This window comes from Xyrauchen texanus, chromosome 17, assembly GCF_025860055.1.
Source record: "Xyrauchen texanus isolate HMW12.3.18 chromosome 17, RBS_HiC_50CHRs, whole genome shotgun sequence".
NCBI classification, from domain to species: Eukaryota; Metazoa; Chordata; class Actinopteri; order Cypriniformes; family Catostomidae; genus Xyrauchen; species Xyrauchen texanus.
The window spans coordinates 28279409-28301206 of NC_068292.1; the positions used below are offsets into that span (position 1 = coordinate 28279409).

General features: G+C 35.5%; 2 protein-coding genes and 1 long non-coding RNA gene across 4 annotated transcripts; 2 read left to right on the forward strand and 1 right to left on the reverse strand.

Annotated features, from left to right (window-relative positions):
* The first annotated feature begins 732 nt into the window (after positions 1-732).
* On the forward strand, positions 733-14063 carry LOC127658023 (tropomodulin-4-like). Its single transcript, XM_052147091.1, has 10 exons — positions 733-825; positions 4342-4504; positions 7724-7880; positions 9618-9740; positions 12147-12239; positions 12392-12522; positions 12720-12827; positions 13188-13331; positions 13477-13621; positions 13733-14063. The coding sequence occupies exons 2-10, from the start codon at positions 4397-4399 to the stop codon at positions 13753-13755; spliced, it is 1032 nt and encodes a 343-aa protein (XP_052003051.1). The 5' UTR covers positions 733-825; positions 4342-4396; the 3' UTR covers positions 13756-14063.
* Positions 14064-18334: 4271 nt separating this feature from the next.
* LOC127657509 (uncharacterized) lies at positions 18335-19107 on the reverse strand. The gene is made up of 3 exons (XR_007972294.1): positions 18973-19107; positions 18602-18668; positions 18335-18466 (listed from the first exon to the last, which is right to left on the reverse strand). It is a non-coding gene; the product is annotated as an uncharacterized LOC127657509 (long non-coding RNA).
* A 137-nt stretch (positions 19108-19244) lies between these two features.
* Positions 19245-20720, forward strand: LOC127657506 (lysM and putative peptidoglycan-binding domain-containing protein 1-like). Of its 2 annotated transcripts, none has more exons than XM_052146319.1 (3): positions 19245-19865; positions 20004-20308; positions 20585-20720. In XM_052146319.1, exons 1-3 carry the CDS (start codon positions 19686-19688, stop codon positions 20718-20720), a joined length of 621 nt encoding a protein of 206 aa, XP_052002279.1. In that variant the 5' UTR covers positions 19245-19685. The 2 variants fall into 2 exon arrangements, with proteins under 2 accessions (XP_052002279.1, XP_052002280.1); XM_052146320.1 differs by having other exon boundaries at positions 19721-19824.
* Positions 20721-21798: the final 1078 nt, after the last annotated feature.

Here is a 21798-nt window from a genome sequence, read left to right on the forward strand (position 1 = left end):
GGCGATATCAATGCGTTCATATCATACAGTCTGACAAGCAACTATCATAAATACACAAGAAGGACAAGGGGTAGAAACTGAGACTAAAGGACAGAGAGGAAATCGTTTGGCCATGTCAGACGGTGTGAATAACTGGGGCTTCTTTCATGTGTACTTCAGTCTGTCAGTCAGTCATTCAGTCAGTCAGTCAGTATGATGACATACAAGAACATAAAACTGTTAGCTGTTAATTTCTGTTCAGATTATTCGTAGATTTATTGACCTCCACTGTTAATGTGTTATTCCAACTAAAACAGGAAATTATGAATGTACTGTTTACTGTAATTTTGATGTTTTGTTGCCATACTGGTATGACCTCTTTATATATAATTTTTTTAATGAAACAGTTTAATATAATTAAGTATTAAAGTATGTATTCTGAGTGTATACTGTATATAGGCCTACTGTGTGTGTGTGTGTGTGCACGTGCATATATATATATGAATGAATGTAGAATTTAGTAAGTCATATATATATATATATGTATGAATGAGTGAGGGTCTCTCTGCCTTGCGATATCTATACTTAGAGGACACCTTTTCCTACCAAAATGTGACAAATTTATTGAGTAAACCTGGGTTACTGTTAGAGATAGCCACATGGACCCTCTAGCCCAGAAAGTAGGCAGGCTTGGAAAGAGACAGACAGCAAAGAGAAGAGAGGAGGGGTAATGGGGAGGGGGGATACCAGTGAGGGAGGGAGGGAGAGAGAGAGAGGGACTCTTCTCTGATTTCAAACATATGATTGTTGTGCTGAAGATCCCAGCAGCTCTGAGATTTACTAAGGGTAGGTAGCAGACAACCTCTCTTTTTGTAATCTGCCTCTCTGTGTGTGTATTTTAGCTCTAAACTTGTATAATTTGTTATGATAGTTTTGGATATAACATTGGCTATTTTAATGTGCATTGCAGGGGGTTGATTATTGACTATTTCAAATCAAAGAATGTAGTAAGTTTTTTTTTATTAAGTGTAAAATGCACTTATTGCATTCAGCTCCTAATTGCATGATTTATTAATTTGTCATTATTTTGAAACAATCAGTTTGTGTCGTTAACGGATTTGGGCCCCAGTGGGTAGTTTTTTTTTGTAAACCATTAAGAGGACATAAGTATATAGTTGGGATAAGAGCTAGAGTTGGTGTTAGAATAAAGATTTTTGATTAGAGTTTTAGATTAGGCTTTATGGCAGACAGTGGAAAGTTGGGACTAAGTTTTGCATGATCTCTTCACAGGAGGTGCACCTGTTGATTTGCTGAAGTTATTGGATTAGGTCCAATTTTGGGCCCAAAAGCAGGTTTAAGCTTTTGCTTTTTTTTTCTAAGAAAATGCCAAGAATCAAATGTCAGTTATGTGTATCGGCTGAATCTTATCCCTTTATGAGATATGATGTTATTAGGCATGTTATTGTTTTTAAGCCATTTTACAGCCCTTATTTCCTGTCTTTGCTTGCAGTGGCTCTGAGTGTTACTGCATACTGCTGTTTTGCAGGCAGAGAGAGGGTTTACACAGTTGGAAGTAGCTGACTTGTGAAGCTAAAATTAAGCTGAGGTTAATTTGGAATTTTACACTTGGGCTGTGACACTTGGTGAAGTCAATCCACAAATAGTGTGAAATCTTATGAGCTGCAGGTCAGCTGAAAAAGACTTCCATACGCTCAAACAAACTAACTCAAGCTATTCTCTGACCAGCCACAGAGAGTTTACCCAAATATAAATTAGAAGATTGTTTTTTGTCTTTCTTGAGAGTTCTGACCTCTGCATACATCTGACTTTTCAGTGCCCAATATTTATTCTGTGCAATCCCAAAGTACCAGAGGGAGGATTGGGTTTCTGAGTTTCTTTTTGTGATATGGTAGATAATACCAGCTTGACCTCTAGAGGGAAATTAGTGAGCAGGGACAGGTTACTTTTGAAAATGTATTGAGTTTTATTCTGAGTGAAGGTCAGATTGTAAGATATTTGTCTTGTTTTACAAGAAGGAATGTAGAAACATGGAAAGAATGGGAGTTAAGCCTGGAAACATTATTATTTTATTAAATCACATGCACAATTATATACTAATTATGGGTTGAACATGTTTTACTTTGTTTTATTTCAATGTTTTATTAATTATTTCTGGACCTTTTCAATAAAAACAATTAATTCCAACAGAAAGGCAGTTGAGTTTGCTAAACTTTAATGCAAAAAATCAAAGTCTAAAGGTATAAATATAAAGTATAATTAAAAGTATTTCATGTTGAAGGACAAATTGAAAAGACACTTCAAAGTCAGCAGGACAGAACAGGCGACACTGAACTAATAATTTTTAGGGTTGAGTTGACATCACATGGTAGTTGTGTGAGAACAGGTGTGCTGAGGAAACAGACAGCTGCTTTTTCCTGGGATATGTGCACGTCATGACACAAAAAGGTGTCACCTGGCCAGTGGAACATCTGATTTTGGCATGTATGTTTCTTGTAAGACCGTCATTTTGTCGTTTTGGTCTGGAGTGATATTGGATTCACAGAATCTGCTGTACTGATGTGTATATGATGTGATTGCTTGATTGATGTCTACAATCTTAACCTGAGCTACTTTTATTTTCTGTCTTTAGCTCTCTGATCCTGTGTTTGCGTCACTGGCTTTACACATTAGGGCAACACTACCCTAGTCTAACACCATCTAATAGGACAGAGTCACAAATACACAAACAAACACTAAAACACAGATTTCATTTTTTTTCAGCCCTCATTAATAATCTACCAATTAAATTCCAATAATTCTTCATGTACTCAGTAAGCAATTTGACTAACTGGGACTATCAGGAGTGTGTGATCATTGTGCGGAACATTGTAGATCTGTGTGACTCAGTGTGTGATATTCAACGGTAATGCTTTACACTTCCATGGACATGTCCATTTACGTATATTTACAGACCATGACCTCACTGGTCTCCAAATGGTTTTACCACATGAATGTAAAAACAGTGTTTATTACTTGGCTGAAAAACAGTTTCTGATTTAAAAAGTAATATGATTAGAAACATTTCCACATCGAAAGGATCTTAAACATTAAAATAAGTAATTCATGGAGAGATAGCTTTGTGCTACCTCTGCAAAGCCATCAGTTCAGTTATACAGTAAATAGATGTGACAGACACAACTGGGACTCATTAAAATAAAGCATATTAAATTATTTCTCATATCCCAGCTTAATATGAGAGGTCAACTATAAGTAAGCGTAGGTTGATTTCAGCAGAAGTGTAATACTGTGGCTATGGGCCCTATCAAAACATGCCTTTATTCAATAGTCTATTTGGTTTGAGCAGCCTCGTCCAGCCCGACACAGCAACATTGGCATGACCAAAAGCATGAGATTGGGGCAAGAGTGTCTGTTGAACAGTGGAGTTTTCTGGAATCTGTTTGAAAACAGTAATTATTATTGCAATTCTAATAGTGATGCTAGTGGTGCAGAAATTACACACTTCAGCTTTAATGTTACTATAGAACCACATTGGCACTTAAGACAATGTTTCCAAAAGGTTCCAACATTTAGTTTCATACAATTGTCTGTGTTGAGGTATGTTACACAAAATGTGTTTGGATGTTTTATCAGCAGTTTGTGTTGCAGATCCAGTTCGGGTGTGGTGGTCTGAAACTGTTGACTAGTCCATGATTCTCTATCAGATTGTTTCACAGGCGGGCTAGGCCACTTAGACAGGAGTGTTAGTCAGTGATAACTCCTCAGCTCTCTAACAGTCTCCTTACTGTAACCAAAAACCCAAGAGTTACTGTTCAGAGACTAAAAATAGTCAAGATTCTCTCCCTCTGTCTTGAAATAACAGAAGTAGTGAGTATCTTCCAAATGACCATTATGATAATTTGGTGCTTCTACTGTAACTGGAGTGTTTCAAAATGGCCCATCTGGTTTCCCAAGTGCACTGTACCCTCAGAACCCTAAATGCTTGTCCTGTAAACAAATGCTAGGCTTGTCCTTTTAATTCAGTTTGGCTTTGTGGAATTTAACAATGTAAGCAATTCCCTATCATGCCCTTACAATACTGGCTCTTTTGGCAGGGCTAAAAGTGACTTGGACTGGAAAGCAGGGTTGACTATTCATCCTGAACTTCAACAGAAGGCTTTGGGCAAATGAATAAAACAACAAGTTGTTATTGTGGGTTATTTGCAAGCCAAATGTAATCTTGAAGCAAACAGTCCTTCTTTTGCTTTCTGAAAATGTTGTTTTTGTTTTCTTGTGATTCTAAATAAAGGTTGTATCGGGCTTGTTCATCTCTGTCTCACATTTTTTTTTATCTTGCTCTCTCAGGGCTTGCTGTCTTTGTGCTAGCTGTGTGAATTGAGAGTACCACAAAGCTGCCAGCATGTCGAAGAGTGATCCCCGAGACATTGATGAGGATGCCATCCTCAGGGGTCTTAGTGCAGAGGAGTTGGATCAGCTTGAGTGTGAACTGCAGGAAATGGATCCAGAGGTACTACAGTGTACTGCCATTTCAACATGCTGTACAGTCACTTTTCTTTCTATTTATTAATTATTAGATATATTTACATTTATATTACATATTACTATTAACTACTTGCTCCTGGATTTATTATGCACGATTCATTCATGCATGTTATTCCAAAGATTAAAAAATAATTGCTCCACTTCTGAAATGACTTGCCTTTTTGCCTGACATCACAGACTGATCTTACAGTGAATTCGGAAACAGGAGGTTGACATTTCCTGACCTAAACTCAATCTGTGCTTACCAAAATTCTAAGTACTTCCCCCAGTGGCAGCAGGGGCAAGTGTTTTTGATTGCAAAGGCATGTGTGAACTGCGGTTTCAGGATCAAATGGCCAGAGGGGCGCAAAAGCAAGTTGAAAAAGGATGTAATACAGTGAAGATGAGTACATATTACAAACCCCAACCCCAAATCTAACCATCAGTGGAACCTGGCTCTCCCATGCTGCTATTCCAGTCACGTCACTGGAGTTGTGGTGATGATTTTAATTCATCTCAGTAACTCGAGTGTTTTGAATCCACTGACTAAAAAGATTTGTTTATTGATTCGTTCATTCACCATTTCTGTAAATTACACCTTTATGCATGTAGATGGCACCAACTGAACACCTTTTGTGTTTTGAATGAGTAAATTGCAGGGAATCAAAAGCTCTGAGTCATTCACAATCTGCGAAACAAGTCTAATTAACCTTTATTCAAAGTTGCTTGTCTACAATTCTACTTAAGAGACTTTAAGTAGATCACTTTAGAGTGATAAATCATTATAAGCCTTTCCCCACAAATGACAACAAAGCATACCTATCATATTGTGAACTGCTGAGCACAACTTTTTATCAAGCTATATAAAATAATAATAATAATAATAATACAATTATTGATCTTAAGATAAGGGACAAAAAAGTCCTCTTTATGGTAAAAATCACGAAATTCATTACAAAATATACTGAAATAGTTAAATCTGAAGGAAATGTGTATACACAGGGCATTTATTACTTGTACTTATATAATTTTTTTAAATTCATGCTCTATACTTGGGAGAATATGCTACTTATCTAGTCCTCAGCAAGATGTCACAGTGTTAAACTGCCAAACAAAATGTCTTAAAATGCAACAAATTCATAAATATATATTGGTAATGAAAGGTAGGGATCTGTAAAATATCAAACAATACATATAGTAAACTTTACATTTTTTATTTTAAAGTTATGTCTTTCAAAGTTGTGTCCTCATTTTGAGTCAACATTGTCAGATTGTTTATATAATCCTGAATAAATCAGACAATTCCATCATAACTCTTGACAACTTCCTGCTCATGGTGGATGCAACAGTAGGACACGTGGTATGGTACATTTTATGTTTTCATATTTAAAAAAAAAAATTTGAAGTCTCTGTGGTCACAACTTCAACATGTCAGCTCAGTCATTCTGATTGCGATACATTCTGTTAAGAATTGAATAATGAGTTTGACATTTTAGTTTAGGTTATAGAGGTAGCTTTAACTGAGGAAAAAACTAAATGGCCCCAGATTACAACACATGGTTAAGAAAATATTCAGTTTTGTCAACTCCATCAGAATTTTCTGAAGCTTGAAAAAACAGAACAAAATGTATAGAATGCATTTTATCACTCCTTTACTGAACACTTTTATAGGATATTTAAAGACACTCTTGTTGGATGGATCAAATTAAAATAGCATGCTTTATAGTGTCTGATGGAGCTGACACAATTTAATGTAAGTTATGAAGTGAATAAATGTCAATTATCTGATTTTTTTCATTTTTGTATAAAAACCTGTTCCCTTCCATGGTTCGTTAGCTGAGACCTTTGTCTACAAACATATCCATTTAAAATTTATTTAGTATTATAAAAAATACGATTTTTTTGTCCTTTATGTCAAGAATCTGTGAAAGACAACAATACAAGCCTAAAAATAATTATGAGTTTCAATAATGTCCATATGTCCTTGTTATGTATGGTCATCACTTTTTTTCATAATTAACCCAGCCCCTTTCTTGTTGAACGAGATTGACAAACTGAACGAACGAATTGCTTCCTCCTTAGGTTCAGCCTAATAGCAGATCCTCATTCACGAACAAAATGACCGACTATCCAGTGAAGGGGCGTATTTGTTAACTGGGTGAAACCGATGATATGCCTCCTTCAAAGCACCACTCAGTAATGCTATTGGCTCAGTCAGTCTTTAAAATCAGGAAAATGCAACACAAATGGAATTTGCATGTCTACAAATGTATGTAGACACTTGCCTAAATATCTTACACTGTCATGTAATTGTAACTGTGAGTACACATTATGTTTTGTGCATATCTATCAACTTGTCTTAGTGCATTTCAAAAGGGTTTTCCTTATTGAACGGGACTGACTCTCATGCCAAACTAAACAAATGACATTGCTCGTCTCGTTCACTCAGTCAGCAGTTCTTTGTTCACGAACAAGATGAGTGATCCAATTTATTTGAAAAAGAGTTTACCAGTACATTCAATTTCTTCATGAACAAGATGTCTTATCTCATTCAGACTCTAACAAATAAGACTGGTTCAGTGATGGAGTATTCGTTCAGTGGGTCAAACCAATGATATGCTTTTTCACAGCCCATACTCGAATGCTATTAGCTCTAGCTATTGTCAGTCTTTACCGGCTTGAAAAGCCACTAAAGCAGTCTCGTGCTACAAACTAGAGCTCATTAGCTTTGAAAGGGAGAGTGAACTGGAAATGAGTCAGTGTATGGAGGTGAACAAGAACGTTTTTCAGCTTAATATGCAGAGACAAGTATAAGTGAGCCGTTTGTTAATTTTCCCCTAAAAGTGTAATCTTGTGACACTTTCAACACATTTCTCTATTTATTTGAGCTTGATGCAGCAACATTGCCTTGACCAGTGGTGTGAGTTTGGGGTGGTACTAGGAACACAGGCACATTTTTCTTAAATCTATTTCAAAACAGCAATTATATTTGAAATTCTGTTTGGCTAGTGACACAGAATTTTCACACTTCCGCTTTAAATGAACCTTTAATGGACATAAGTGTTCAAATGTTTCACCATGCAAAATCAGCTCGGAAAACAATAATTGACTTTGGTCACTAGTTATATCACACAAAATTCACACTCACTGAGCACATATACCAAATTCACACTCTTACAATTCATGCTCTCGCCATTTATTTCAGAATGCCATGCTCCCAGCCGGGTTCCGCCAGCGTGACCAGACAAAGAAAAGTCCGACAGGCCCCTTTGATCGCTTCGCCCTAATGGATCACTTGGAGAAGCAGGCCATTGAACACAATGACAGAGATGACCTGGTGCCTTTTACAGGAGAGAAGAGAGGTACCAGCATGCACAGTCACATTTTACTGATATTAACATAATAGTTTGATTGATTTATGGGAAACCAGACATCAAATCAGGTTAATGTGCTGGCAACTGTGTATCTTAGCTGTTTTTTTTTTTGTTGTTGTTGTTATGATTACATTTTTGGAACAGAAACACTTTAAAATTTACTTTGGGGTTGTGTTGTCAAAAGTACCGGTACTTCAGTACCAAGTCGATATTAAAATAAAAAAGATGTAACGACGCCAATATTTCTGCAGTACCAAGCACTGACTCAATCCAGTACCGGCGCGCAGTATGACTGACACATGACTGCTTTAAAATGCTCATTTTGAGTGTGTGCTCCATTACTCCTTACACTCAAATGGACAATTAATCAAAATAAAATCATGACATGTCCTAGTGTGATTTATTAAATCGCTAAAGGCTGCAATCTAGTGTGGAAGAACTGTGTACTTCAAATGAATGTATAAATCCGAATGCTCATACACATTGAGACATGTTGTATCTGATGACGGAGCAGAGCACTAATCTACTTTGAACCACGTGGCACATGTAAACTATATAGTTATACAATTAAACTGAAGCATTTATGCTTTATTCTCAACTCAACTGTATTTATATAGCATTTAAAACATCTGAATTGACCAAAGTGCTTCACAGTAATACAATTAAAAAAATACCACATACACAAACACCAGTAATCTAAAACACAAAATAAAACACTCCAAATCTGTGTCCTTAAATTTCATTTGTCAGACTCAAAGGCCAGTGTAAACTGATGAGATTTCAGACAAAGTGTGGCAAACTGTTTATCTGGAAAGTCAAGATTCAGGCAAAAAATACACGTAATAATAAAAGCATGTTTCAAAATTTAAGCTAGAGCCCTGAAATTGAGACATAAATATATTACAAATGTAAAGTCAAATGTAATATTCACTGTAATAATAATAATAATAATAATTAAGCAATATATCACAGACAAGACTGCTGTTGAATAAAAGTTTGGCAAAAAATGCAATAACATGTTGAAAAGTTCAATTTTCACTTGTTAAAAGATTTAAGAATTATTTGATTAAACACATTTTGATGATGAAATTAAATTAAACTATAATATGGAGTTCTGGAAAATAATAATAATAATAACAACAAAAACTTTTACTTAAAAACACTTGCAAGCAATGCATCCTTGATTGGGAAACACTTGAAGGAAACATGGATTTATTTTAATTTATTATTTACATTAAAATGTAACTTTCTAAATAGGCTAAACGTGTGTTCAATAGCATATTGTCATATTAGCACATTTTGCCGTGGTACCGAATTTGGTATCTTGAACTGTGAAATTGCACTGGTATCGGTACCGACTACTTTGGTGCCATAACAACACTACTTTGGGGTATTAAAGACCCCATTATACTGCGTACTGAGCACATTTTGGTATCATGTTTTTAACAATTTACTTCCAATAGAAACCTTGAAACTTCCCATGAAATAGCCCATAGCCATTATTTTCAGTATAGTTCATAGCCATGAACCATGATTTGCTCCACATGAATAATTTTATTTTATTTATAATCTATTTGTATTGTGAAAAGCACTATACAAATAAAACAGACTTGACTTGACAAAGTTTAAAATTGACATTTAAGTGATGGGATTTCAGTTTGAAGTGAGTGGCATTACCATCTCTTTTTCTTTCTCTCTCTCTCTCTCTCTCTCTGCTGTCTGAAGGTAAAGCATTTGTCCCTAAACCCGGGACAGGACAAATCCCTGAGCGGGAACAGATCACTCTGGAACCTGAGCTTGAGGAGGCACTGAAGAATGCAACAGATGCTGAAATGTGTGACATTGCAGGTGGGTATTGAACAGTCAGGATCACATTTGAGCTCTGTACCTGTTGGTTCTATTCATATGATATACAATAAAGTAATACAATTATATCTGGTACAAAGACTGGAGTGCACTAAAGAAATACATTTTAACTCTTCGAACACTAATCCTCACATTGTAGCGTGTAATGTTTTGTAATGGATCTGTCCATAATCCTAGACTGAGGACTAATCCCCTATTTACTATTATAAACATCTGATCCCAATACCCCATGCACAACAGCTGTCAATCAAACTCAAAGACATTTCTGGTTTAATTTGCTCTGTTTGTTGTACAACCAGTGTCTCATATGAAATTTTTATATACATAAAAGAAGCAGCCCAGCTGATTTAATATGTGGAACCATTGACTGTGTAGTTCAAATCCCATTCACACATAGAATTATAGCACAGAGTATTAATTTCTCCAAGCTCAGCAGCTCACCAAAATAAGATCACCAAGGGCCAACTAGTCAACTTGAGCAGTGACAGAGAGAAAGTGTGTATGCTTGTGTGTTAGGTTTGCTGCGAATGTTGTGTAGGCCACAGACATTGTATATACATAATTGTATTGGAAAAAGGATGTAAAAATGGTGAAGAAAAAAATCTGTTCATTGATTAACTCTAAGTTTGCTTTATATTATTCCATATTCATTTAATACACCATATCCAGAGGAAAATTATATTACAATTAATAGGGCTGAATTATTATTTCTATATTATACTTTTAATATAGAAATAATAAATTATACAAATCTTGATATTCATTATTTATTTATCTTTGTGTGTAAAATTTAAAAGTATGAGTTCCCTTATATTTTATAATGAAAAATATAAAAGTGACCCAGTAGTCTCCATGCAATGTTTCACATTGGATTATATTTAATTTAAATTGCGATACTTCGAATAGTTTTTGTTAACAGTTATGCGCATTGTGGTATTTATGTTCCATTATATGTTGTTTAGTTAAGGTTTATCACATTATTTTAATGTCAATGGTCCTACTTGATGGATTTTTGTCATAGTCTTGGAAAGACATGGAAAGGAAAGAACCATTTTGATTTTTAAATCATAATTTTAACAATATAGGCATTTTTCAATGAATTTTCAGTCAATACAACAGATCAAATTTTGCGTTCCATCAGTGTCTCCTGCATGAATAACAGAACATTCAGATTGGGTAATGTTCTAAAGTGATGGAAGTTGGTCAGTCTGACTGTCCTTGAGCTGTTCTATATTATGAGCTCTTCAAAATAAGCCTTTTCTTCTAATCATATTTAAAGCTTTTCTCTTGGTTTAGCACACATGAGAGTTTTGGAACGCATCACTGGGTGCAGATTACCCAACAGAGCCCTTTGTTCAGAACACAGTTTTAACACTGGAACACATCCAGTTCAGGATTAAACCGTCAATAGCGGTCTGCAACTCTACCGTTGCTGTTTTAATGGATGAATCCAACTATACTGAGCCATTGGGCAGCTAACTGGAAATTGAACTGATCCAGAGAGTCTAATTATTAATTCCTAACTAGTTCTGGAGGTTTTATTGTGGTTATTGTATGTGAGAGTGACTTTTAGAGTACTAAGAGCTATTCAGAGGTGCAGTATAATCTAGTGGATCTGTCTTGCCCAAGTCCAAATTTTTTTTGTCTTTTCTGTTACTGTCCTAGTGTGCATTTTCATCAGTTCAGTCCAATAGGGACTGACATAAATTTGTGGGCAAACCCAGAAGGCTAATTTGCATTGGATTTCCTCATTAGGGACATTTCAAGATTAGGGATTTAAAGTTAATGTTAAATAAGATCTGTTTCAAAAAGTAGTTGAAAATACTTTTAAATTTTGTTCAAGAACAACACACAGTCTTACCTCAGTTGTGGATTGAAAAAGGCCTTATTTTACTTATAGGCCTAAATCTAAAATTGGTTATAAAAACCCATCGGGAATTCCTGAGGGAATCCATGGGCTTTCTGGACTACAACCTGAACATAGTGGGGCTTTCTTGTGAGTTAGTGCCACCTGCTGTGCATCTGCAGATCAACTGACAGACATCTATTCAGTTCACATTAGCAAGCAGTTTAATTAATTAGTGCCAGTATTACTCATAAACTACATATGATTATTCCATAAAAACATTAACTTTTAACTTAAAGTTAACTAACAATTGAGTATTAATAGGTACAACTTTGCAATGTGGGTGTATACTTTAATATCAGTTAATGCAATAGTTTATGCTAATAAAGAACAAAACTTTTGTAATAAATGAAATATTATAAACTTAACATTAATTTATAATAATATCAATACATCAAATATTAATTTACACTGCCATAAAAAAGTCCTACAAATATTGTATTTTTAAATGGTTAACTAATTAGATGATTGTATCTTCACAGCCATCCTGGGGATGTACACACTCATGAGCAACAAGCAGTATTATGATGCCCTGAACACCACTGGCAAGATTGCCAACACAGAAGGCATCAACAGTATGTATGCATCAATAAACAGTATAACTATAATTTTTGTGTTACGTGTATGAGACACGAACTAGCCCAAATCCTCACACAGTCACTTGTATTAAATCATAAACAGAAACAATATGAGGTTCTGTCGCATAAGTTGTCTTTTTCTCTTTTAGGTGTAGTGAAACCAGATGTGTATAAGGAATATCCAGACGAACCACCTAATGACACAAATGTGGAAGACACTCTTCACTGCATCCAGAAAAATGACAACAGTTTGAACGAGGTTAACCTGAACAACATCCAGGTAAAAATGCTAACAGTACTGATATCTCTGTCATAGAATAACCAGAATAATGACAACATCACAAGCTATACATAACTTTTATCTAATACATAGATTGTTTATAGTTTAACTACAGTTTCTGGATTGGTTAATCTATAATATATTTTTCTCTACTTAAGCAGAACAGTGACTGTAATAACTGTTTTGTGTTGCTGTAGGACATTCCCATCCAAACCCTGAAAGACATTTTTGAAGCCATGAAGTGTAACACAAACGTATTGAGCCTCAGCATCGCTGGGACACGCAGTAATGATCCTGTGGCATATGTAAGTACTAAAGTGTGCCGTCTCAACTCTGCTTTTGGTGTTATTTAATTAACTCAAAGATATGCTGTTTGTGAGCATTAATGTGATATATGTCTGCTAAATATTTTGAAAGAAATGTATAGCCAATGTCATGTTTTAGAAATTTTAACTATTCTATATATATATATATATATATATATATATATATATATATATATATACATATACACATATATATATACACACACTTAAAATTTCTTTTTTTTCCTCCTGTTTTAAATTCTTCATGAAATAACTGATTTGTGTTTTTGTATGTATTATGGAAGTCTAAATTGAATAGCTGAAGCCAGTTGTTTCTCTTGCTCTTATCCTGTAAGTCAGGCTGTAGCTGAGATGTTACAGTCTAACAGTACCCTGCAGAGCCTCAACATTGAGTCTAACTTCATTACTGCACAAGGCATGATGGCCATCATCAAGGCACTGGGTGAGAACTCCACCCTGATCGAGATTAAGATTGATAACCAAGTAAGAGACACTAAAACACTCACTTCAAACTCCTAGCAAAAATGTATGATGTTCTGGAAAAAGGTGTGAAATAACAAAATAACTTATTTAGTTTAAATCTGAAAACAACTTACATGTTCATGTCTGTTTATGTATATTCTTGTAGAGACATAAACTGGGTGACTCAGTTGAGATGGAGATTGCATCCATGTTGGAGAAAAATCCCAGCATCATCAAGATTGGCTATCACTTCACTCAGCAGGGTCCACGAGCAAGAGCTGCAATTGCCATCACCAGAAACAATGACATCCGTAAGTGTATTCTAATATTATTACTACTCATCAGTAGCTGAAACAGAAACACTATTTTATTCACTTACAGCTGCAAATAACTTTATATTTTTCGCATTTTCCCATGTTCAGTTCGTATGCAGAGAGTAGGATGAAAGGAGGACTGAGTTACTTATCTCTGGGGTATCAAAGCGCTCAAAGTGATGTACTGGAGTCCCAGACACCCCATTAAGAGCCAGGACAACCCCTATCAATAGCTATTGAGGATGTTATTATCACCAACTTGCTATGTGCTTATTTCTTTTTGTGGATTTCATCAAATCAAATGCTCTGATCTAATAAACTTTTACAAGCTCCTCAATCCCTCAGTTTACAAACTTGTAAAAAGACGCTCATGAGTCATTTATGCATTTTCTTACAAAATGGTGCTCCCAATTTTTTTGTAAATACTTTAAATAAAATATTACATTCTATATTGTCTTATCAGACTTCAAAGTTTTATTAACTTACAAAAGAGTAAATGATGACAGATTTTCATTATTGGGTGAAATATACCTTTAAGACGGCCATACTAAAGAAGTTGCCGTCTGACTGTATGGACACTGTAACAACTTGCTGAGTTTAGATTATATAAATATAAAATGATGGATAACTAATGTCATATCTTTGATCATGTGATTAGCCTGGCCCAAACCCAGAAGCACAACTCAAGTGGAACTATTCAATACCCCCTTGGCTGCACTTCCTGCCCCCTCTCCACCAAACTATTTATAAACGCAAACCACTCAGTCATGAAACTCAGCCTCAAGAGTTTGAGTTACAAAGCTCCAAATATATCACCTCATCAGGTGGGAAGGGGGGCTTCAGAAGATTTATGGTCCCCTGTGGAACAGCTGCAAACCTATCAATAATCTCAAGAATCATCTGCGTCTTGCATCAATTAAGCAATAGATGTTACTTTGTTTTTTAAAGAAAAGGGTGTTAAAGAGTGTGTTAGGTGAATTTGTTGAAAGGAACTACTAGCACATAAGTTAACAGTAGTTTTTGGTGTGGGTACTTGTCATTTCAATAGCCGATTAAACTTCAATACACCAAGCTCACTCTGATGTCATCTGGCAATGGAACCACAGAAAGCAGCCGTTCCACATTCTGCTCAAGATTTGGAACTGGACCTCCTCAATCATTTCTATCTAAACTAAAAAATCCTCTATTTGGTGGGAAAATGTTTAAACAAGTCCTCAAGTACACAGTACTTATGAAAACGTGCAACTAAAAATTATTTCAATGGTTTTGACCATACTGCATGTAAAGTGGGTCATAGAGGCCTGGACACAAAATATGTAATACGAGAGCTGTGACCATCAAGACATTATCGTCATCCTACACACAGATCAGTTTAAATGTAGCCTGAAGCTTATTTGGCAGTGGCTGAATAGTATGGAACATCAGTCATGATATTGAGCTGTTTTAGCTGAGTCTGCTATGAAGATTCACTGCGAGGCGGCAACAGAGCTGGTTCTTCTTCATCTGAGTCAAACTCGGCATTCTCATCTTTCACCCATTTACCACTTCTGTCCTGATGCCACCCAGAACTGGACCAATGGAGTAAAAAAAAAAAAAAAAAAAGGAGTAAAAGAGAGAGGTGGCCAAATATTATTAAATAAGGAGCATACAGTTATTTAATGATCTTACAATGAGAATCTAATGTACGCTTTGTATTTTAGATAATTCAGCCTGAAGGGGTGGTCACAATATACTTCACGATCTATTCACTCTCATTCAAATGCATACCAATGCGGGAGAGCGGAAACACAAGCTCATGCAAAGTTTACAAGAGTTCAAGTTTGGGGAACTCTGACCTGTGAATCTGTTTAAGGAGAGGACGCATGACCAATAGAAGATTGAAATGTCACACACTGACAACATGGCTCAATACAAAGAATACATATTTCAACGCTGCATGCTTGATTGTTGCAGGAACATTTTAAATATTATATTATATGGGCTGTATTATTTACTTATACCAGAAGCTCTCCCACGTGACATATCCTGCTCCGTTGCGTTGTTCGGAAACAATTAGTGTTCAAACCCTAATGTGACCGCCTCTTGTGTGTGCTATTAATTTTTATATAATGTATACTTAAAAAAAAAATTATAATTTGAAAATCTCACCTTTGAATTAAATTCATAGAATCTATGATTCAAAATATGACTGACAGATTACATCATTGTGATATTTGCATACTGAACTGTGCTTGGTCTCATTACTTTATGTATTCATTCTAGCGCACAGCCGACAGAAAACAAGACACAAATCAAGTCTTGTGACTTGACCTAATGCAGCATTTCACAGAAACAAAATATAAAACATAAGCATATTTAAAACTTTAACACTATTCTTTTACTGTTTAATACCTCTACGTATATACTAACTTGAGATCTATAGTCATGCATGTGAGATTAATTATAGGTAAAGTGAGTCATTGTGTTTTGAGTTGCCGTATCTGAGGTAGTGTTCTAGTTCTTTGAGTCTCTGCTCTGTTAGAGGCTCACATTCAGTGGAGCTTGCGGTGTTGGATCCTTTTATCCTTTTCTTTGTCTCCCCATTCTCTTCACTCTGGCGCTGATGCACTACAAATGATAATTACACACTGTGCAGGTGGCAAATGAAAATGACTTATAAACAACATGAACCTTGCCTTAAAATAAATGATACTTTTGTGTTGTAGCTACCTGTTGTGCTGGTGGCTGATATTGTGTCAGCACTTAATGTCTCATAGTAGTAGGTTCATGGCTACATGATGAGGTGATTTTGTTGACTTGAAAATGTATGTCCTCTTGGCCACATCCAGAGGATTCAGATCGTTCACTAAAAGAACAATGACACTTATGTTACAATCAATGGGAAGAATCTGTGAACAGTAATCAAAGAATGTGATAATCAGTCTATAATGGATTATTAGTACAAATATACTGACATATCACAGCAGAGGTAAACCCAAGGAGGGTTCCTGAGGACAAGCAGAATGTATTGAGTCTATTACCATGTTTTGAATGAGGGTTACAGTGAGGTTCAAAAGTATGAGTCTGCTCTGTTGGTACATTCAATGCAAGTGAATGGTAACCAGAACTTTGAAGCTAAAAAAAAAAGCACAAAGCCAGCATAAAAGTAGTCAATAAGGCTCCAGTGGTTAAATCCACGTCTTCAGATGTGATATGAGATGTGGGTGAGAAATATTTAAGTCAATCTTTCACTTCCACATTCTCATTCTTAGTGCATATCACCACCTACTGGGCAGAGAGGAGAATTTATAGAATTATTATTTTTTTTGTTAAAAAAAAAAAAAAAGTATATAGATCTGTTCTGTTTCCTATAATATCGCTTGGATATAAACACTGGAGCCATATAGATAACCATTAATGCTGCCGTTATGTGTTTTTTGGACCTTAAAATTGTATGTCACCATTCACTTGCACTGGATGGACCTACAGAACTGAGATATTCTCCTGAAAAATCTTTGTATTCAGCAGAAGAAAGAAAATCACACATCTGGGATGGCATGAGGCTAAATAAATTATTTATTATTTATTGATTTTTGGGTGAACTATTCCTTTAACATTGTCAGTGTCACAAAACTTGCTTATTTGATTAGTGGCCTAGAAATTATGCAGCATCTTAAACATTTCTTATTATTTTGTATCATTACATTTCATAATTGTATTTTTTAAATTATAAACTTTTAAAAATGTATACATTTTTTGATTATTTTCTGGTTTGTATTACATTAATATCAGATTTCAATGTGGCCTATGTATACAGTGTGTGCATGCAAGGATAGCAGTTCTGTACTCTGCCGTTCATCTTCTGCTTCTCCTTTTATCAATTTCACGCTGCAGTTGATTCTTTTTGCCATAAAAATGGTGGTGGTGGGCGGACGTCAACACATGATGTAAATAAGTAGCTATGCTTGATTTTATGTTGTAATCTGGGCCACACTATTGACATTGCCTGAGCTGTTTTTGTGAAACAAAAACATTTTTGTGATTGTACAGAGCGCCGTTTATGTCAGTGTCTAAAATGCTTCTGTACAGTTCAGTTTTTTCAACTTTTTTTACTTAATGCTGATGATTCGAGGGTATGAATCAATTTGTTTTCTGAAATAACTAAAAATAACCACCAATCTAACAATAAAGCTGAAATAAAAGCTTGCTTTTTAACTGTCAATCAGACATGCTTGGAAGTTACATTCGTTATTATAGCAACAATAATAGGCTGTGGGTGTGATTTCTCAGAATCATCATTGGCCGGTAGAAAGAAAAACAAAGAAACAAAACTATAGCGTTCTTTTTGAAACTTTCTTTTTTTTATATGTCAATTTCTACATACACTAATGCAATTTAATATAAATTTACATTATATTATACTATACATTATATGTAATATAGCATCATTAAGAACTAACATGAACTAACAATGAACAATATTGTATGAATTAATTAACACAAACCAAGAATAACAAGATGAACAAACGTGTGAAAAAATATTCATAGTTATTTCCTGAAACCTAATTTGGAATGTAATACATGTTACATGTTCATTTGTTAACATATATAACCTTAATCTAAAGTGTATAGTTAAATCACAAACTCCCTCAATGTCTTTGTGTAATTCGCACACTGCATAAAAACATTTCATACCTTGAAAGTAGTTCAAAGAAGACTTAAATCCTGAGTGCCACATTAAACAGTGAAAGAATAAATACATAGCCAGAATCTCACTTTCAAGGTGCTGCTTTCCCTTCTTGTGTGTATGATCATTTCAACGGTGTCAAACACAGGACATGAGAACACACAAGGTAGGTTTATCTACAATGAAGAATCAAATGGAGACACAATTTAACTGTGAAGGGGATAAAGAATACAGCCATAGACACAGACTGATATTAAAGTAGTAAACAGTCCAACACTGAAATGGTAAATCAGCCAGTATTAAAGAATCACCTTCCATTTTTCATTCAAGCAGCTTCTTCATGTGGGATAAAGATAGAAGATCTGCAACACGTCGTTTCTTGTTTTAGAACGACAGAAAAACACAGTGAGAAAAAGAAATGGACTGATACGTGTTTGCAAATCAGACATGTGCATCTGTTTGTCTGCGTAATGCCATGTCGTATAAAGATAGCAAATAATGATGTGACACACACACACACACACACACGCATATAGATAGAAAGATGTGACACACACACACACTGGTTTCGGTAACAAACTTCCAGTACTCACGGAAATACAACAGCTAGACACAGAATCGTAAAATAATATATGTATTGAACGAGAGACAGACACAGAAGATGTACAGAAGAACTGATTACCGATATGTGCAAAGGTGAACAAGTGTACATGTTAAAGTATCTTCAGTATATTTAGTTGGCTTTGATCATCACCCTCCCCTTTGAAAGACGTGTTTGGCGACTCGGAGACTTCGTTTATTCTCCAAGCGTTTTATTTTAGCTGTCATTGTTAATCTCACATTTCTACTACAAAAACGTTTCCCATGCATTGTGGGATTAATGTGGGTGGAGCCTAGCCGACGCCATGGCAACAGAAGCTAAACTAATTTGCTAAAAAATTTAGATTGTGACAAAAATGTTTTTCAGATTCAGACTGGCTACCCGTAGCATTTGCTCATTTTTAATGGATTATGTACTTTTTAATCGCTGCCGTTGTTAATTTTCAAACTGCCGCTGTACTTAAATAGCAAAGTACTACACGTCAGTGTTAGGTCTGACGGAAGTATAATTTTTCAGTTTTTTTTTTTAAGCTTCTGGTTTAGTTGAGTTAGAAGGCTTTAATCTAGTTTGTAATATCGTTTGCTGACCAGTTAATTCGACCAGAAGGGGATTCGTTAAATCTTCGTTGTTTGATTCGCGTTGTTGCCAAATTACCTTATTGATTGATTGATTTTCTATCTGCCATATTGATTTCATTTCTCGAAGCATCGCTTATGCTCAACACTCCTGTCATGTGTTAATTCGCCGGAGATGGTGTTATTAGTTAAAGGCTTGATCCCGCTGGAGCTCAGGCCATGTCCTCGGAGCACACCCCGACACTGACCGGGACTCACAGCCTCCTCCGCGGCCAGCGGACTCGGTCTTATGGCAGTCTCGTGTCCTCCTCTTTGTCACCCATTAAACAAAGACGAATTGAACACAAAGTTCAGCCCGGTGAGACTTTGCAAGGCCTGTCACTTAAGTATGGCGTTTCTGTAAGTAAACAGAAAACACGTGCAGTTCTGCAGTTTACTTTTTATATTATTGTAGAAATAGGTTGGGAACGTTCAGATGGATTGTTGTTTTATACGTGTAACAATGTAATATAGTGTGCAATATCTTTATCTTTATAGATGGAGCAAATCAAAAGGGTAAACAGACTGTACACAAATGATTCAATATTCCTGAAGGAGTCTCTCTTCATCCCTGTGCTGACGGACTCTGTGTCTTTCAGCATTGGAGTAGAATTGACTGAGGAGACGACAAGTCCAGCACAAACACGCACAAAGACTTCAGATGAGACCTATAAAAGCCAAACAAACTCTCGGCATGAAGAGAATGCTGAACTCTCTCCAGTGGAGTACCTGAAAAAGATAGATATTTTGATCAGTCAGTCAAAACAAGCTGCAGCGAAGACGTGTCAGGAGAGAGAGAAACAGTAAGTTGGCTGAATGCAATGATGACGGCAGTCATTTTCATTATGGCATTTCAGAATTCAGTTATTTGCGTTGTCTGGGAGCTTGTTTGCATCACTCAAGTGTCTCAAAAGATTCAGCAAGAATTCAATGGAAGCACCATGAGTCATGTATTTTCTACTAATACATTGAGCATTAGTTAATTCATTACAAGCTGGATTCTCACATTTGAAATCAATTGATGTTTTTAGTGCTACATTAATGGATGACCTAAGACATTATTTTTGCTTTGTTTATAGGTTCTCTATGGAGAAAAGCAATCTGGCATCCAACAAAGCTTCCTCTCAGCAGGCAGTACTAGGATCTGTTCCCATTACCATCACCAGACAGACCAGGAATTTGAGGGACCAGGAGGATGAGATCTTTCAGCTCTGATTTAGGATGCTGTCCTGGTTGCTCTCCTGACTGTGTTCTGTGTAGTTTGAACAAACTTGATCAATTTCAGAGGGCTCATTTCTACTAATGCTTTGCCTTTGAATTGTTAGCAGGGTGTATCTGATGATGAATTGATGATAGTAATTTGTAAATGTGTTCTGTTATAAAATTGCTACCTAAATAGTTTGCCATGCATTGTCTGTAAAACTCTGCAACCTATTGCTGTTTTGCTTGATAATGTAACCCAAGTAATGAGTGTAGTGTGGTTTGGGCAATAACGTACAACTGAATTTGAGCAATAGAACTGTTCAGGAATGTAGCTTGAACAAATATTACACTTGCTAATTAATATGTAATACTACCTTGCAAATACTTGATATAAGGAAGTGTTTGTTTTAGGAAATTGAAAATGTATTTGTTTTGGGAATGTGCCAATAGACATCTTTTAGATACTAATTTGTTATAATTTCCATAGTATTGCACTTCAGTTACATGCTAAGTGTTTTGTTGTTACACTTTGATCTGTTCATTTTGCAATGTGCTAAAATGTCTAAAGCCATGTGACATTTGTGGTTACCAAAATATTCTAAAGACTTTAGGCATTCTCCTGAATGCAGGTTCATGCATCAGTGATATGTGAACTTCAAATGCACAACCCTCCACAGTAAATAAATGCAATAGAAAAAAACATGAAATATCATTAACTCAAACATATCTTGGTGTAAATAAATTATTTTAGCTTTGTGTAAATAAATTATTTAAAAATGCATTATAGTGAGATTTTCATTGTCATGTAGAGTAAAAAGAGGTTATCAAAGTTAACATATGTACCTTAAGCATACATTCAGTTCATTCTATTATATACAGAATATAGCATAAATGCTAGTTATGTGTGTAGTCCTGTTTTTTGTAACCTTCACCACTGTTAAACATGAATTGCGTGTTCACGCAAAGTTCTTGCAACTTATGAATATGAGTGCCCCCCAAATATTGATTACAGATGTGATTACAGTTCTGTTGCTAATAGTATATTATGTTTGTTGACATTAGTACAAATAATTTACAGATATCAAACAGT

Coding starts and splice junctions, on each gene's coding strand:
- LOC127657506 (XM_052146319.1), top strand. CDS start 19,686: ATGTCCTCGGAGCACACCCCGACACTGACCGGGACTCACAGCCTCCTC. Junction 19,866..20,003: donor CACTTAAGTATGGCGTTTCT/GTAAGTAAACAG, acceptor TTATCTTTATAG/ATGGAGCAAATCAAAAGGGT. Junction 20,309..20,584: donor TGTCAGGAGAGAGAGAAACA/GTAAGTTGGCTG, acceptor CTTTGTTTATAG/GTTCTCTATGGAGAAAAGCA.
- LOC127658023 (XM_052147091.1), top strand. CDS start 4,397: ATGTCGAAGAGTGATCCCCGAGACATTGATGAGGATGCCATCCTCAGG. Junction 4,505..7,723: donor TGCAGGAAATGGATCCAGAG/GTACTACAGTGT, acceptor CATTTATTTCAG/AATGCCATGCTCCCAGCCGG. Junction 9,741..12,146: donor TGAAATGTGTGACATTGCAG/GTGGGTATTGAA, acceptor GTATCTTCACAG/CCATCCTGGGGATGTACACA.